At 33.4% G+C, this 17,711-nt stretch overlaps 1 protein-coding gene across 2 annotated transcripts in view; it reads right to left on the bottom strand.

The window, feature by feature from the left end:
• The window catches only part of CDK17 (cyclin dependent kinase 17), a 113,921-nt gene that overhangs the window by 10,265 nt on the left and 85,945 nt on the right, over positions 1 to 17,711 (bottom strand). For both annotated transcript variants that reach the window (XM_080810765.1, XM_080810764.1), the window contains exons 6-11: positions 9,403 to 9,459; positions 8,238 to 8,352; positions 7,188 to 7,282; positions 6,890 to 6,952; positions 5,703 to 5,826; positions 1,651 to 1,771 (exon numbers count right to left, since the gene is read on the bottom strand). In XM_080810765.1, coding sequence (XP_080666891.1) covers positions 1,651 to 1,771; positions 5,703 to 5,826; positions 6,890 to 6,952; positions 7,188 to 7,282; positions 8,238 to 8,352; positions 9,403 to 9,459 — 575 coding nt within the window. The remainder of the gene's footprint in view (positions 1 to 1,650; positions 1,772 to 5,702; positions 5,827 to 6,889; positions 6,953 to 7,187; positions 7,283 to 8,237; positions 8,353 to 9,402; positions 9,460 to 17,711) is intronic.

Genomic DNA, 17,711 nt, shown 5'->3' with positions numbered 1-17,711 from the left:
TGTGTGAGAGAAGGGAAAAAAAAAATGGATGGGGATTCAGTGGATGAACACTATCTTCTAGAATTCATGTCAATACCTTTAATACACAGTCCCTTCTGTTAAAGGACTCACAATCTAACCACTGTATGTAAAATTTTACATATTAAAATGGTATACAAAAAGTTACGATGATGGAGCCACTATGTAAAAACAGTATGGCTGTCCTTCAAAATAATTTAAAATAGAATTACTATATGATCCAGCAATTCTACTCCTAAGTAAATACCCAAAAGACCTGAAAAAGTCTCAAAGACATATTTGTCACTCATGTTCATAGCAGCGTTACTCATAATAGCCAAAAGACAGAAACAGCCCGTATGTCCACCGACAAATGGATAAACAAAATGTAGCATTCATGTTATCATGATTATTCAGTCTTAAAGTCAAATATCTCTACAACATGGATGAAACTTGAAGACAATCATGTTATGTGAAATAAACCAGTCACAAAAGGACAAATGCTGTATCATTTTTCTCCTATGAGGAGCTTAGAAATGTCAAATTCACAGAGACAGAAAGTAGAACGGTGGTTGCCCGTGGCTGGAGGGAGGAGGAAATGGGGAGTTGTCTAATGGGTATGGAGTCTCAGTTTCGCAAGATGAAAAAATTTCTGGAGTGTATGTAAGGTTGCACAACAATGTGGGTGTACTTAATGCCAAAGAACTGTACAACTAAAATGGGTTAAGATGGTAAATTTTATGTTATGTATATTTTACCACAATTTAAAAAATAAGTTTAAGATGTTATATAAAATTATATATAATTGTTCAATGTTAGACAACATAAGGAAGCATATGACTTATCATTGCATTAGTCAATAAATGCAACCACATTTCAGAGCAAGGGATTTGTCATTGGATGCTAGGTCGTATTCAGGAAGGATTTATGAAAAGCTGCGTTTTTAAGGTTCCCAGGCACAGAGATGCACAGCAGGCATTCCAGATGGGTGGACTGGTATGAATGTTAAGTGCAAAGGTGGGAAAGCCCAGGTTATTTCTGAGGGAATATTCATATAGATGAACAGTCTAATGTAAGTTGAAAAAGATAGTTTAGAGACGTCTTATGGCAATCATTAAGTATCAGATCGATGAATTATACCTTACTCTATAGGTAATAAATGGGGAGGCAGCAAAGGTATTTGAGTAAAGAAATGTCATGATCAGAGTGGGATATGAGGAAGACAGTTATAATATTTTATTATTCTTAGATCAATTTAAAGCCAAGTAGATTTTTATGAATATTAAATGGTAAGAATAGTTTTATTTTAAACTACAATGTACTAAACATTCTTCTAAATGCTTTATATGTATTAGCTCATTTGGTCTTAACATTATCCACAGAACAGCCTTTTAAAGTAGTTATTGTTATTATTCCCATTTCCTTAAATGAAGAAACTGAGGCAAGTCCAGTAATTTGAGTAAGATTATTATATAGTTGTAAGTGGTAGAACTGGTAAACCTAGGTAATATTACTCATGTGTCAAAACTTTTAATTATTGCTTATATTGTCACTCTTTAAAGTAGTATCTCCTTAAAAATCAAATATCTATTAGCATGCCCTATGTTAATGGCTACATTCTTTCAAATGGCAATAACATCTGCATGTATTTACCACATGTCAATCTGTGTTGAGTACTCTGAGGAACCGAGAAGCACATCAGGTGGCCGGTACCACAGTGTGACGACTTCATTGGAGTAGGTCTTTGTGGGAACTGACTTGGCTCTGGCTAGCCCTTCATAGGGAAAAGAAAATAATTTAAAAATGTCTATAATGGACTTCCCAACCCATATCTTTACCATGACTTCAGTCAAAAGGATGTTTGAGACAGCTACTGTCTAGTTTCCTAAAGTTTAAAAAATCAGTTTTATGAATTTTTTCCGAATGTGCATGGTTTTGTGTAAGCAAATCCTTATGTAATTAAATAGTAACAATTCCACAATCAGAGACTATTTTTATTTTTATGCATGTGAGTGTACCTGGGTTCATCTAAACTTAAGATACTTGCCTTCTATGAATCATGGTGCCAAAATTATTTCCAAGTGGAACTTAAATTAATGCCAAATAGGCCAATGAGACAGAGATAAAGAGTTTTACTTCTTATACCTATAGGCTTCTGTTACCTTTTTTTAACCTGATTCCAACTTTCACTTGTTATACCAATTTTAGTTTTCTTAGACTAAATTACACTGCTATTGTGTACTTTAAGTTATATTTAAGGATAATTTTAAATAAAACGGACCACACTGCGTTTGGGTAACTGATGAAAACCATGTGCCATTCCTTTGCCAATTTAAAATGGAATTCACTAATTATCCAGAAATAAAGGCAAGAGTTACAACTTCATCTCTTGAGCCACTAGTGTGAGAGTTGTTTTTACTATCTTTAAGCCTCCAAATTCTGATCACCTGAAGAAGTTACTATGAAAGATACCTGAATATAAATTTATTCTAACATATAGTTTATTTCAAATAACAAGGTATAATTCATTTTTAGGCCGTGATTTTTTATGTATAACTTTTAATATTTGATTAAAATATTAAATAAGAAAAATGTCATTAAAGAATAATTTATTACTTTACTAAACTGGATAAAGGCACTCAAAACCAGAAATTTAAATAGTTAGGCAGCACTCATACTATTTTTGTTTAGTATAACAGCTAAAGGGTGTAACTGGAACAATGCTGACACTATCTTATTTAATTACAAGTCTTACTCTACCAACCCAACTTGGTAAAGTAAGTTCAACAAATTATTTTCCTACCAGCTTTGGTAGCAAGATGTGGACAGCTTTCTAATATCTCTTCCTGATATTAACAGTGGGTTATGTGGGAACAAAAGACAGGGCCACAAGTTTGCTTATTCTATAACAAATAAGCATAGCATCAAAGCAACTACAAGTTAGTTTCCGTAGTACCTTACTCTCTTGTTCCTGAGAGAGTCTGAACTAGGGTCTTTGTTCAAACAGACTCCTGGTTCACAATTAGAATTTCAGTACTGATATGAAATGAAATAATCTCTTCCAAACCAAATTAATTGTGATACAGTATATTTACAGAAGCCATTTTCTATTATTAATGAAAATGTTTGTCTATATTAGTACTTCCCTAGATCTGAATTTCATCAATCACAGGAAAAAGGATAATATTTTCATGGAGATCAAGAGCAATTTACAATAAAATACTCAAAGTTATATGACCCTCCATTACTTGCGGTCCTGAAGTATATTTACTATGTAACCAATAAAAAATAAATAACTAAAAGCAGAGTTGAAACTAATTGTACCATCTCATGGAATAATCAGAATTTCTTGGTGGCCTGTAAAAGAGAAAATTTGCTTGGCTTGCTTTGTTAGAAGCAAAATTTAAAGCACTCATAGCATTCCCTCCAAAAAGTAAATTTTTGCATTTCTAACACCGCTATTCATTTTAGGATTAAGGAATAAGTAGCAGTAGTAAATGCAGCTCAGCAAACAAAACAAAACAAAACAAAACAGAAAAAACACAGAATGAAATAAAGAAAATAAAAATTACAAGGAAAGTAACATCATCTGTGCTCAAAAGACTATATAATATACATGAACATATGCAAATTATGCTACTTTATAGCATACTTTCAAACAAACAGTAAAGTTAAATGGGTAAAAGTTGGGAATTTCCTGAACAAATTCACCACTTAGTGAATTCTTAATGTTATTAACCAAGCAATACTTGAAACACTTATATTTTCAAATGTAATGCAATATTCCATAAGTAAAACTACTATTATCACTTACGAAAAAGGATTAAGTACTAGTTGTGAAGACTGCACTGGCTTTTTAAGGCCATGTTCTATTACAGTACTGAACCTCTCAAAATGTGGAATATTAAAAAAAACAAAAAACAAAATTACTATACAGTTTCTTCAATATAAAAAAAATATTACTTCCTAGAAGCAAAAAGAACATGTAATCTCATTAAAATTGGGTTACCTAAAAAGACAGATAAACAGCATTAATTAATTAATAAGCATATAAATACAAAGTCTTGGCGACAAGCATATTAAAGAAACAACATTTCAGTAGTGGCATTTACACTCTTTAGTCCCAGGACCCCTTTTATTAATATATAAAATTATTGAGGACCCAAACAGCTTTCATTTAAAATCACCACTTATTATATATTGACATGAATTTTTATGAAAAATATTTTTTCTAAAGGAAAATAAAAATTAGTACAAATGGTCTTATTCATATTTTTGCAGTCTATTTTAAAAGAAGACTCTTGCTGTGAAGTGTGTAAACCTGGCGATTCACAGACCTATACCCCTGGGGATAAAAATACATTATATGTTTATAAAAAAATAAAAATAAAAAAAAATAAAAGAAGACTCTTATATTCTCACAACTGCTTTTGCATTCAAACTGTTGTGATATGCTGCCTTGACTGAATTATATGAAGAGAAGCAGATCTCACACACATCACACAGGCATGAAGCTGAGGAAGAGCATTTAAACAGCCTTTTCTGAAAACTGCATATTCTTCTTTGACACTACACCAGTTTTAATTCCTTAAAGATTATATGGCAACTGAAATTATATTAGTAAACTTCTCATACTCTTGTTTCATTAAAATTCATTGGTCTATCTTGCACTTTAAGTGGATCTTTTACCCAAGCATGATTCTATAATATCATGTAAGTACTAGTCACTTGGGAAATATTGATTCCCTATGTTATACAGATATTCCAAATGCTTACAGATTTCTAAACATATCAAAAAAACCATATTTGTTAGTACCACCACTGATCTCACTAGTAAACTCTTCAAGTATGGGGAAAATACTGAGCTCAAAGGGGCAGATTCAAATTTCCAAAATCTGATTTTTGCTTGAAAACTCAAACCTTCCTATTGGCAAGAAATACTTTCAGTTGTTTTCCTTGAAGTGACAGGCTCACTTCCTTTCCAAGAAAACGTGTACCAAATATACCTAAGTCTGAGACCCCACAGTTTGTCCATCAGTCATTTTTGTCAAGTAAAAATAATGTTCCTTTAAAAAAAAAAAAAAGGTTAGTTCAGTTTGCACTCACACAAGCACTATTCCTTGAGATAACCATAGTATTACCATGTATAGTAGATGGGTTTTATGTATACTTCTCATTTCATCACAAAAAATACTAAAAAGACATGTACTTAAAGACGGAAATTTAATAAACTTAATGAGTTTTACTGCTTCATCAAATACCATTTTATATGTAACTGACACTTTTTTCCTCCAAGTGTATACAATGGTGAAGAACACAATGACTACTAAGTACAATTTGGTGCCACTGTCTTAATTTATACTAACGTACCTACCAGTAGCTTTACCCCTTAATGCTTTTGGACCATCACTGCAAATATTAACACAGTGAAAAAGTCAAGTAAACACTTAGTATAATTTTGGCAATATATACCTTTGGAGATGCCCTGAAGGGGTGTCAGGATGCTTAGGGGTCTAAAGACCATACTTGGGAACCAGTGCCTTCTGGCATCATGAACATAACTCACCCACCAAAGTTTTATCAAACATCTTATTCAGTGGCCTACAGAATTTCCAAACCACATAAAAGCAATCACATGGTGTCAACAGTTGTTCTTATAAATGTAACCACCTGGAACTATTTATAAATATCTCATACATCCATACCAAAATCTGCTAGCTTTAATTCTCCTTTTTCATTAATGAGTAGATTCTGTGGTTTCAAGTCTCGGTGTAATACCTTTCTTCTGTGGCAATATGCCAAACCACGTAGAATTTGGTATAAAAACAGCTACAGAAACAAATGAATAGAAATTAGTCTTACAAGTAATAAGATACACTTTGGTAAGCATGTTATGGTAAACAAAAAACAACTGGCCTAGAATAGTCAAAGAAAAAAACCTGCATCCTTAAGTACAAAGCCTTTCCTTATATACGTTTTATATATATATATATATATATATATATATATATATATATATATATATATATATATATATAGGTTTCCTTATATAGGTCCAAATTTTACAATTTATATATTATTCTATTTGAAGCATCTGTTTTTCTAGTCTGACAATTTCTACAAAAATAAATACTGAAAATAAAGTGAAATGAAACTTTGTATAATAATAGTCCATTTGTTATAGAAAATGATTTAAAATAAATATATCCTCATAAGCTTATAGGCCTACTAAGGCTTACAATTTATGATATTCTGGCAAAACAACTAACCAACACCCCCCCACCCCCCCACCAAAAAAACCTGATCTGGGACAGTGTTGTTAAAATAAGGCATTGGAACTGGTGGTTTTATAAAGATTCTGAGGTGTCAAAGAGAATGGTGCTGCATAGCTCTGGCAAATTACGTGCTATAAAAATAACCTAAACCAGCTTCTATCACCCACCCTCTGGGTACTTTACTTTCTGCACCTCCTACACAGCCTTCAAAATCTGCTATGATTCAGAAAAGGGAATTAGCACTGTAGAGCTCTGAATGACTCTCTGAAAAAAGCAATTCCTATAAAGCTAATGGTAGACTTTTTTTTTGGTAGAAAAAGGGATGTGGAACACAGAAGGTCTTCGATTCTATGGAGTTGACAACAAAGAGCTTCAAGTACAGAGGATTCAAGAATGTATCTCCAGTTTACTTGTAGGTGAAAAATAGAGCATTAGGACATTAATAAGCCAAGGCAGGAAGCTGAACAACAGGCCTGAAGAAATTCTAAGCAGCAGTTTCCACACACTACATATTTGTATGTTTTGAAAACTCTTAAAATTACTATTTCTATATATTCCTGTTACTTTCTATGTTTGAAAAATATAAGGGCTATTTAAAATGACACACTAAAACACACCTTTACATTGTGCATACTCATGATGTTTCCACAGTCGTCCATGTACTGTTTTAGGTCTTTATCCTGAAAAAAATACAGTACTTTACTATGTGATACATACTTCTCAGAAGGCACGGCTGATTTACTCAATACTATTTAATTTTTAAAAGCGTTTTTTCCTTTGAGTAAAGATATTGAATGCACAACACATAATTAATTAAATATCAATAACTCAACAGCTATGCCCTGGAGCTGTTAACTCAATTTCCTATGTCTTATTATTGTAAAAGTACATACTGAATTTTCATTAAATGCTTACCAGATACTCAAAGACCAGAGTCAAAGATTTATCTGTATGAACAATGTCATGTAAGGTTACTATATTTGCATGTTTTAGATCCTTTAATAGTGAAACTGCAAAAAAAAAAAAAAAAAAAAAAAAAGTCAATTAGTCTGTGGTAGCCATACTATAAAAATCTGAAGTTTAACACATGAACTGAGTTTAAGATTCTCTTTTTTTTTTTCCTTAAAGATTATTTATTTATTTATTTGACAGACAGAGATCACAAGCAGGCAGAGAGGCAGGCAGAGAGAGAGAGGCGGAAGCAGGCTCCCCGCTGAGCAGAGAGCCCAATGCGGGGCTCGATCCCAGGACCCTGAGATCATGACCTGAGCCGAAGGCAGAGGCTTTAACCCACTGAGCCACCCAGGTGCCCCTAAGATTCTCTTAAGTGTAAAATAAAACTTCACCAGTGGGATCTATAGTATAAATTATGCTATCTATAGTACAGTACAAATTTTAATAGAATCATTTTTTTTCCTTTCATTTTATGGCTTTGGGTTTATTTTTAATACTTCAAACTGTTCCCAATGTTACAACAATATTCTCCATAATATCTTCTTCTGTTTTTTCCTCAAAAGTAACTTATTGAGACATATAAGATTAATTTAGATGTAGTTTAGGATACCATTTTTTCCCTCCAAACTGCTCATGAGTTGCTTCAAGCCATTTTCTGGATAATCTAGCTTTAAAAAAAAAAAAATGGTATCCTGGTATTTACGTTCTATGTATATTAATTTATAGTTTCCTTCCCCCATAGATAATACATAACATTTCCCAATGTCAAATATTTATCCAGGACAATAATTTTTAATGACTTCATAGTATCTCACTATATGATAATAATTAATACTGTTAAATATTTTGACTTTAAATATTAGCTTTTTAAATGTCTAAATATATCTCCCAGTTATCTATCTCTGAGCTCTTTCTACTTACAAAAAAATGAACTCTTGTTATGCAGCTTTGGTTTTAAAACATTCTATATAAACTCTTTTATTCATTTTGCTCACAAAGATCAAATTTTACCTTCTCTTATAGCTGTGCAGGGTGCACCTTCTTCATGTTCCAACCGGATCTCTTTTAATGCCACCAAATTCTCTGTCAATTTACTTCTTCCTTTATATACTGTCGCATATGTACCCTATAAAATATATTTTTGAAAGACACATCAAAATATCCTGAGTCCATCTATAGCATCTATACAATAAAGAGCCCTAACTAAATTCCTAATTTGTAATCATATGTTAAAGTACATTTTGCAAGGAAAACTTTACAACGTTTTGTCTTGGTTTTCTTATAGCTAAGAGGACTTTCAGTACCATATGCAGAGCTTTCATATTCTTAGAACCCTATGTAGTGCCTCAAGGTATGAAAACCTAGAGAGAATATCTGATTAACAACTGGATCAGTAGCTTTAGAATCAAAGGTACTTTACCCTGCAGTGGTATGTGGACTTTGAGGCAACTAATTGAGCATATTAACTGAAAACTGAAAATGTAACTGATATAATGTTAAATTAGAAAAATTTAATCAGTTCTCAGACTTTTCAGAATTTGCGTATATTCACTCTCCTTTAAAGAACAAATATATTCAAATATATTCTACAGGAGATTTCTTCTATTATTGCCAAGATAGCCCACAAATTCTCTCAAGCTTCCCTATTAGCTAATTCCATTATCTTCTGCCTGGCCCTTTCTCACCTTGGGAGGAAGACCACTTCGAAATTAGTCAGGACTAGTATCAAGTTCAAGAAAACCAAGGTCTTCTTAGCCAAAAATTTCCTTAACTTTCAATAAGATGTGTCTTCAACTTTAGAGATAAAGTTTTGATTTCTCACAGGTTTGAACTCATTTAATTTTCCATATGACAGCACAGACAACAGACTACCAGGAGGCTAACAGACAGATGCCTATTTTGTTACCAAGAAAGCACAGTATTTTTTGCTTCAATAAAAGATTACAAACTAAAAAAAAAAAAAAAAAAAAAAAAAATACTCATTTCCTTTCAAATTGATGCCATAATTTCAAAAATTGAAGGTTTTCTTCCTTCTAACATTCTGTGGCCTTTTATAGACAACAGTGCTTACATTTTTCCCCCTAGGTTGTCAAAATCTGTAGACTAATTGTGAACTTTGGATAATGAACAAGAAAAAAAAAGGTGTTATATATTATTGAAATAAATATTTGCTTACCTCTCCAAGCTTTTCCAATTTGATATAGGTTTCCATTTTTCCAAACCCAATTTCTGACTGAAAGCAAACAATTATAAATTTAGTATTCTTAATATTTCTATCTGTCTCTTCCTCAATTTTTAAAAAAATATTATCCTTTTTCTTTTTAAAAGAGTGCACTTTATTTTTATTATTTCTTCTAAGGTAAGCTCCACACCAAACATGGGGCTTGAACTCATGACCCCAAGATCAATAGTCACATGATCTACCAACTCAGCCAATCAGGCACCCCCCTTCCTCAACTTCTGAAACTTTCCTGATCTAGAGTGTCTTGAAATAGAAAAATCTGATTATAATTAAATTGTTGAACATATGTCAAGTTTTAAAATACATCCAATGTTGGAACATTCAAAGGTTCTAAAACATCAAAGTTCACAATTAAAACTGCCAAATCATCTTTTTATATAGATTGGTTAACATTCTGCTAAGAAAAAAATGTTTTCATTTAAGGCCCTGAGATTTTAAGAAACCACAGGCATTTTAAGATACTAAAGAATTTTATAAAAGACAACTACATGATTTCCTTTTTAGCAAAACTGCAAAGTAAGTAATTTTCCTACATATTTTCCTTCACTAACCTTCGACTTCCCTAGGAAAGCCTGCAAACAACAAAATACTACTTGTTTCAGGTTTTCTAACCAAAATGCAAAGAAAAAGACAAGTGCAAGTCACACTCCATTATGGATCAGGAAACTAATGCAGTAGTAGTAATTCTAAATCTGACACCCTACCCTTTCTCAAAAAGTCCTTAAAAATAAGTTTGTAAAACCACTGCTTTTAAACCTTGAGCTTGTTTGCCTCATTTCTGTATGAAGTCAATAAACGAAGTAGATGGAATACACCCAAATATGTAATGGAAACTTAGTATTTAAAAACTAAAAACAAAAAGCCTCAACAAAAAAATTTAAGGAAAAAGAAAAACTACAGAGATGAAAACTTAGGGACTGAGAGAGCAGCAACAGATAAATTAAGAATTTTCTTAAAATTGCTTTCTCTTACTCCTTTGTAGGTCCTAGAAAAGGCAATAGTCTATTAAAGATTCACTTCTCAATGAGAATGGTGCTCATGCCCTTAAACAAATAGCCAGTGAAAGGAAACAATGTTTTTTTAATACACAATCTCAGCTCTCAAAGTTGTATAAATAACACTGGGTCCTTAAATACTATGTTTTAGTCCAATTCTAAAGGTTCAAATATGCAATTTTTCCACAGGTGTTGAATAAAATAAAAACAGTACTTGACAATTTGACTTAACATCACTTACCATGTTAGTAGGGTAAATTGCCCAAAGTTGAAAGGCCAAAAATAGCACAGGGCCCCCAAATAAGCTGTTATCTTTTTAAATTAAATTTTGTTTTTAGTAAAGCATAACTGACACATTTTTTATCCTTTTGTTACAATGATTTATATCATGTCAAAAGCCATGAGGAAAACTGTATGTCTAATAGTACTTAATTCAATTTTGCTAAACTAATAAAAACTTCAGTCACTTCAGATGGTATTAATGGATGACTGCAAAACTTTTTGCCCTCTCAAATTCTTCTCGCTATGTGGTATTTTTAAGCAATTTTATTTTTAAAAAATGAGATTTTGGAACTGTCACACACCATCCACCCATGTACACTGTCTTATATGTGACTGAGAGATACTAAGTCCTTGCTTTCTATTATCAGTAACTGCAGAATAATAAAGTAAAACTACAATAGGTAACACTTTCCAAATACAAATGGAGTTTTTTAACTTTAACAGGGAAAATGTGGCAAATAGCCCACTATCTCGTATATGAGAGCCTGATCCTGAATAGTCTTTTAGTGTTTTATCTATTGCCTATTTAGCTAGGATCACAAACAACTACTTCGAAAAAAAGCTAATTGCTAGGGTCACATAAACTATGGTAGAATGTGTTTATTTTCTTAGACCTATCTCTAGAATTCATGAAACTCACAAATATGGAACTACTGCACTTCTGCCTTGAATTTTAAGTCTTGTGTCCTATCTTAAATGAAGGGGAAAAAACTGTATTGATAATAAATGGAAACTAGTATAAACAAAACAATGAATGACCCTGAGAAAAATAAAAATATCTTATAATAATAAGAACCACAAAGAAAAGTATAACTGCAAGCTAGAAACTTTTTCTTAACAGGAGTTGGGAAATTTTTTTGTTCACTCTTTTATCTTAGGTAAATAAATATTAGCACTCCTTTAAAACATTAAATACACTTTGGTCCAATGGTCTAGTGGCTATGACAAAAATGCTGATATTTGCCTTAAAGAGCATGTAAGTGTACTACAAATTCACTGTAAAGATAAAAATGTTATAGAGATTACTGTATCAAATGAAGTATATAAGGAATAAACTAAGGGATAATCAAATATTGACATAACAAAGTCATTCTTCAGAGAATGACAGTGAGATCATTAAAATATTCTGAAAGTTTGTTTTTTAAAAAGGTAAATACTCTAATTATAAAGTTGAATTTAAATTTGAATAATCAATCTATAAGATAAAGAGCATTACTGAATTTCATCATGCAGGCAGGCAGGGAATTCTGACAAAAGGTACAGTTACACTAGTGAATTCTGCCAGAATAAAGTGTAACCACCTCATTTAATAATTTCCAGCCTTAAGGCTTTAATAATTACATGTCAATATTACTTACTGAATCTTTAAATGGAATTTTTAGAAAATTTTGCTTGCATTTTTATCTGCTGAACATGACAAGATTAACAATAGATATAATGACTAGCTTGTTGACATGCTCTCCTACAGAAATTATTCAGAGGACAGAGGACAAAGCTCATTTATTCAACATTTAGCAAGTACAATGTTAGGTACTGGGGAGACAGTGAAGACGACAGAAATGATTCCAGCTTTCCTGAGTTCACAATCTAGACTGAGTTCCACCATTAGGTTACTTTACAATAGTTTAAAAGTTTTATAAAAACAGAAATAGCTAAAGGAATCAAACAGTAAGTTTTATATTTTATTTTTTAAAGATTTATTTATTTTAGAGAAAAAGAGACAGAGAGAGTGCCACCACAAGCTGGGGTAGGGGCAAAGTGAGAGGGAGAGAATCTCAAACAGACTCCCTGCTGAGCACAGACCCAGCTTGGAGCTTAATCCCAAACTCTGAGATCATGACATGAGATGAAATTAAGAGTTAGATGCTTAACTAACTGAGCAACCCAGAAGCCCTAACTTTATATATACTAATAAAATATAAAAATCTCCTTAGTTCTACTTTCCAAACAAATGAAGATAATTTTTTGTTATTTCATTGCTCCAAGAGAATAGCTGGCTTTTTTGGCCAGCTAATCAAATTCCTGTTCAGGTAACTCTTATAGCATAAGCACATGAAAACTTTTTAAAAATCCAAAATAAATTATAATTTATATAGCCTTTTTATAATTAAATATAACGTGTAAGTAGTATTGAGCATTATGGGAAATTTCCAGATTACTCTGGCTCTGCCAACATAATCACCATATCACAGCTGTAAAGATTTTTTTTTCAAGTTTTTATTTAAATTCTGGTTAACATATAGTGTAATATATTTAGAATTAGAATTTAGTGATTAATCACTTACATGTAAGTGTAATATATTTAGAATTAGAATTTAGTGATTAATCACTTACATGTAACACCCAGTACTCATGACAAAAGTGCTTTCTTTAAGAGGTATTAACATGCTAGCAATATAGTCTGAGCTTAAAAACAAATGAAGTATGTGCAAAAGTTCTACAGATGCCATCCTAAAAGTGAATGCATACATAAGAAACACAGGGGACAAAGGGAGATTTTTTTCAAACATCCATTTCTCTCCTTGTGAGAATTATGGAACTACTGTTACTGACAGAAATGTCCGGGGCAGAAAAGAGATTGAGAACCTTTATTCTACTTGCTAATTTTGTCTTCCAAAAATTACTGTTACCATCAGTATGGTACTACTATCTTAATTCTGTTCATAATATACCAAAGGTACATGAAATTGTGAATGGACTCTGAGTCTCACTTCCACGCTCCATGATATATTTACTATTTCTAAGAGACATCAGGACTTGATACACTACTTTTTCACCTACTCTTACAAATAAGAAAGAACTATATATGATATATATTGCTCAAGCCATAAATGAGGAATCCAAATCATTGCTAGGAAGAGCAGATTCTGTGAATGTGTAAAACCTATAATTTCAATATAATGAGGCATATTTTCATATGTAGACTTTCAATGTACTAGAGCTGCACTTAACAGTTTCACAAAAATTCCACTGAGCATGCCATCATTCTTTTTTTTTTTTTTAAAGATTTTATTTATTTATTTGACAGAGAGAGATCACAAGTAGGCAGAGAGGCAGACAGAGAGAGAGAGAGGAGAAAGCAGGCTCCCTGCTAAGCAGAGAGCCCAACATGGGGCTCGATCCCAGGACCCTGGGATCATGACCTGAGCCGAAGGCAGAGGCTTTAATCCACTGAGCCACCCAGGCACCCCAGCATGCCATCACTCTAAGTGAATCAATGCTCTAATGAATCTTGACTACTGGCATGTGGGCTTTCCACTCACTAATCTAACGTGTAACTAAATATGTTAAGAGTTAGAACAGCTCACTTCTACTCAACCATAAATGAATATTAAACAGCACTTCACCAATCCAATACACAAGATAAAAAAAACTAAACGTAATGTGGTGTCCTAGATGGGATCCTGGGACATAAAAAGGACATTAGTGGAAAACTAGGGAAATAATTAAGTGTGGAATAGCAGTAACATAGAAAATGCTATTTCCTTAGTTGCGACACACTAAACTAAAATGTTAGTAACAGTAGTACCTGGGTATATGTATGGGAACTCTTTATATTATCTTTTAAATTCTTCTATAAATCTAACACTCTTCTAAAATGAAAAGTGTATTTAAATAAAAATGGGAAGAATTCAGTCAAGAGAGGGAAACTGAACATATATGAGTATACAAGGATGACAAAAATATTCTAAATCATCCTGAGGAGAAGGGATAGGAAGAAAGACAGTTCCTCAAAATTAAAGGAAGGAAAGAGGGTGCCCGGGTGGCTCAGTTGGTTAAGTATCTGCCTTTGGCTCAGGTCACAATTCTGGCATCCTAGGATCTAGTCCTGCATCTGGCTCCCTGCCCTGTGGGGAGCCTGTTTCTTCCTATGACTCGCTTTCTCTCATGAATAGATAAATAAAATCTTAAAAAAAAAAAAAGGAGGAAAGAGCAGAATGTGTATAAGTGGAGACAGATTTGCAAGTTTGTTATTCAAAAAAATGAGGGCGGTTTCTGGTTAATGGATTCTCTCTTCTTTATCACACAGGACATCTGTGTAGAGTGAGAGGGGAAGGATTAACCAGAGAAAGACAACATAGGGTAGCCAAGCAATACTGAAGGTTCATTTTAGGCTGCTGCTACTGCTAATGATGATCATACACTTATGATCATCTAATCATAATAGATTACACAATTAGCCCTACTAGAGGTCTCTTTTCATCAGAAATTGTGATTTGTTTCTTAATTGCTATTCAAAGGATTTATATTATTTTTCCTACTCTACTGGTTATATATTGCTATTAAATATGCAAAAATATAAAGTTTTATACTTCTAGAAAGACAAGGTTAAAATTTTATATTTTATCTTGAAAATATATTTTATTTTTTTAGATAAAGAGTATATTATCCAGGGGTGCCTGGGTGGCTCAGTCAGTAAGGCATCTGACTCTTAATTTTGGCTGAGGTCAGGGTGTCTGGGTGGTTCAGTGGGTTAAGGCCTCTGCCTTCGGCTCGGGTCATGATCCCATCAAGCCCCGCATTGGGTTCTCTGCTCAGCAGGGAGCCTGCTTCCCTTCCTCTCTCTGCCTGCCTCTCTGCCTACTTGTGTTCTCTGTCAAATAAATAAAAAATCTTTAAAAAAATTTTTTTTTTGGCTGAGGTCATGATCTCAGAGTTGTGGCATCATGCCCTGCACTGGGCTCCGTGCTCAGCACAGAGTTTGCTTGAGATTCTCTCCCTCTCCCTCTGTTCCTCCCCCCACTTATGCACACTCTCTAAAATAAATAAATTTTGCAATAAAAGGACTGTATTATCCATGGAAACATGCTCTAACACAGGTGAAGAATGTATTTCTTCTCCCATCCCCTTTCCATCCATTCCTTAACCCTTTCCCTTCATACAAAAACGTAGCAAAGAATAATTTCCTAATATACTTCAAAAGAAACCACATGGTTTAGTTTAGCAAGGTAGACAAATAATGAAAAGGGTGCATTAGTAGAAACCAAAACACAACTGGCATAATTAATCTGAAATCTATAAACCACTTTGGATCAAAAACCAAGGAAGATGAGTAGGAATACTCAACCACAATAAAAACTCCATCACTTAACATTCATTAGAGGGCACTGTTTTCCTTAATTTCATGTAGACTGGAAAAGACAGCTCATAAAGGACAGCTTTAAAAATTATGTGGTAATTAAATCATACCTTTAGTCCCAATGTGAACATTCAATAACTCCAAAATTGGTTCCCAAGTACTAATCTTTGATAAAAATTGATAGCCAAAGAACACTTTCAAATGGGTAATCAAATGGCAAACTACTTAAAAAAAAATGTCTCAGGCAGTGATACAAAACTATGGTGATCATAAACCTACACACCAAAATCCAGTTGGCACCATATATACTTTTACTTTATTATACAATGATGAATGTCAAGTAACAATGTGCTCATGTGAGACACAGCATAAGGTAATTTTATTCTTTAGAATATGTAACCAAACACAAGTTTTTGGTGGATAAAAACATCCCATGATATAATATGTAAAAAGAAAAATAGCAACTGCTAGCAATCCAGGAATCCTCACCAACTGCTCCTCCTTCAGACACAAAGTTCAGCTGACTACCAAAGGTCCTGCCTATTTTATCTCTATGGTCTGAGGATCTGGGTTCTACTTCCCATTTCCACATGACTGCCGCATCATCCCGAATTTTGAATAAATTCCCAATCTATCTCCCTGCCTCTAGTCTTTCTGTCCTTCTACTTCATTTACACTTTTCCTGAAGCCACTGTTATGAAACAAAAATGTGATTATGTCAGCCCTTGTTTAAATCAATACCTCTGAGGTCCATCACATGGGATGAATGAAGTTCAGACTCGTGCTTGGCCTGACAGCCAAAGCTTTTTACAGTTTGGATTTATTCTATTCTTTCAAGCCCTATTCTTTAATCTTATTCCACATTTACCCTTCATATCAGTTATAATTTCCCCAACATACCTACATTCATATCGTGGGTATTAGTACATCAAGTTTCCTCTGCTTAGAACACCCTTCTACCCGTTATCAACCTGACAAGTTCCTACCCATCCTTCTAGAGCCAGCTCAAGCACTTTCTCCTCTGTAAGCACGTGATATGCAAAGTCATTTTACTTACTTTCTCTTCTGTTGTTCCACAGCACTTTAATATGCACGCATTCTATAGGACTATAACCATCCAAAAGAGATCCTTACATATAAAATCACCTGAACTTATGTCAAAGGTGACACTGCAACAGGGAAAGCTGACCTTTCAATCAGTGATGCTTAATGCAATTGCAAAGGTCAACAGCCACATGCTAGGAGAAGATATCTGCAAGACATACAACTCACAGTTTCTTTATACAGAATGTATAAAGAATTTCCATAGATCAATGAGAAAAAGGCAGAAAAACCAGAAGAAAAGAGATGACAGACTTCAGCAATTAAATCACGAAAGATGGTACATCTAAATGGCCACTAAATATTAAAAAGGTGTTCAGCCGAGGGACGCCTAGGTGGCTCAGTCGATTAAGCCACTGCCTTTGGCTCAGGTCATGATCCCAGGATCCTGGGATCGAGTCCTGCATCAGGCTCCTTGCTCAGCGGGGAGCCTGCTTCTCTCTCTGCCTCTTCCTGTCACTCTGCCCACCTGCTTGTGTGCTCTCTCTCTGACAAATAAATAAAATCTTTTAAAAAAATAAATAAAAAGGTATTCAGCTTAGTCATCATAAAAATGCAAATAAAACCACAATAAGGTAACACTACACACTCACCAGAAAAGCTAAAACTTTTTTTTTAAAAAAAGACAATATCAAAAATTGGCTAAGGAGAATTAACAGAACTGTCAAATAATGATGTGAGTGTAAACTGGTATGACCACTCTGGAAACTCTTTTGACAGTGTTTAGGAAAGCTGAACATATGCACACAATCTGATCCAAGAGTTCCACTCCAAGGTATGTACTC

This window comes from Martes martes, assembly GCF_963455335.1.
Source record: "Martes martes genome assembly, chromosome: 8".
In the NCBI taxonomy this organism is placed as follows: Eukaryota; Metazoa; Chordata; class Mammalia; order Carnivora; family Mustelidae; genus Martes; species Martes martes.
Note: the sequence above shows the minus strand (reverse complement) of the source record. Positions and strands in the feature narration are given on the sequence as shown.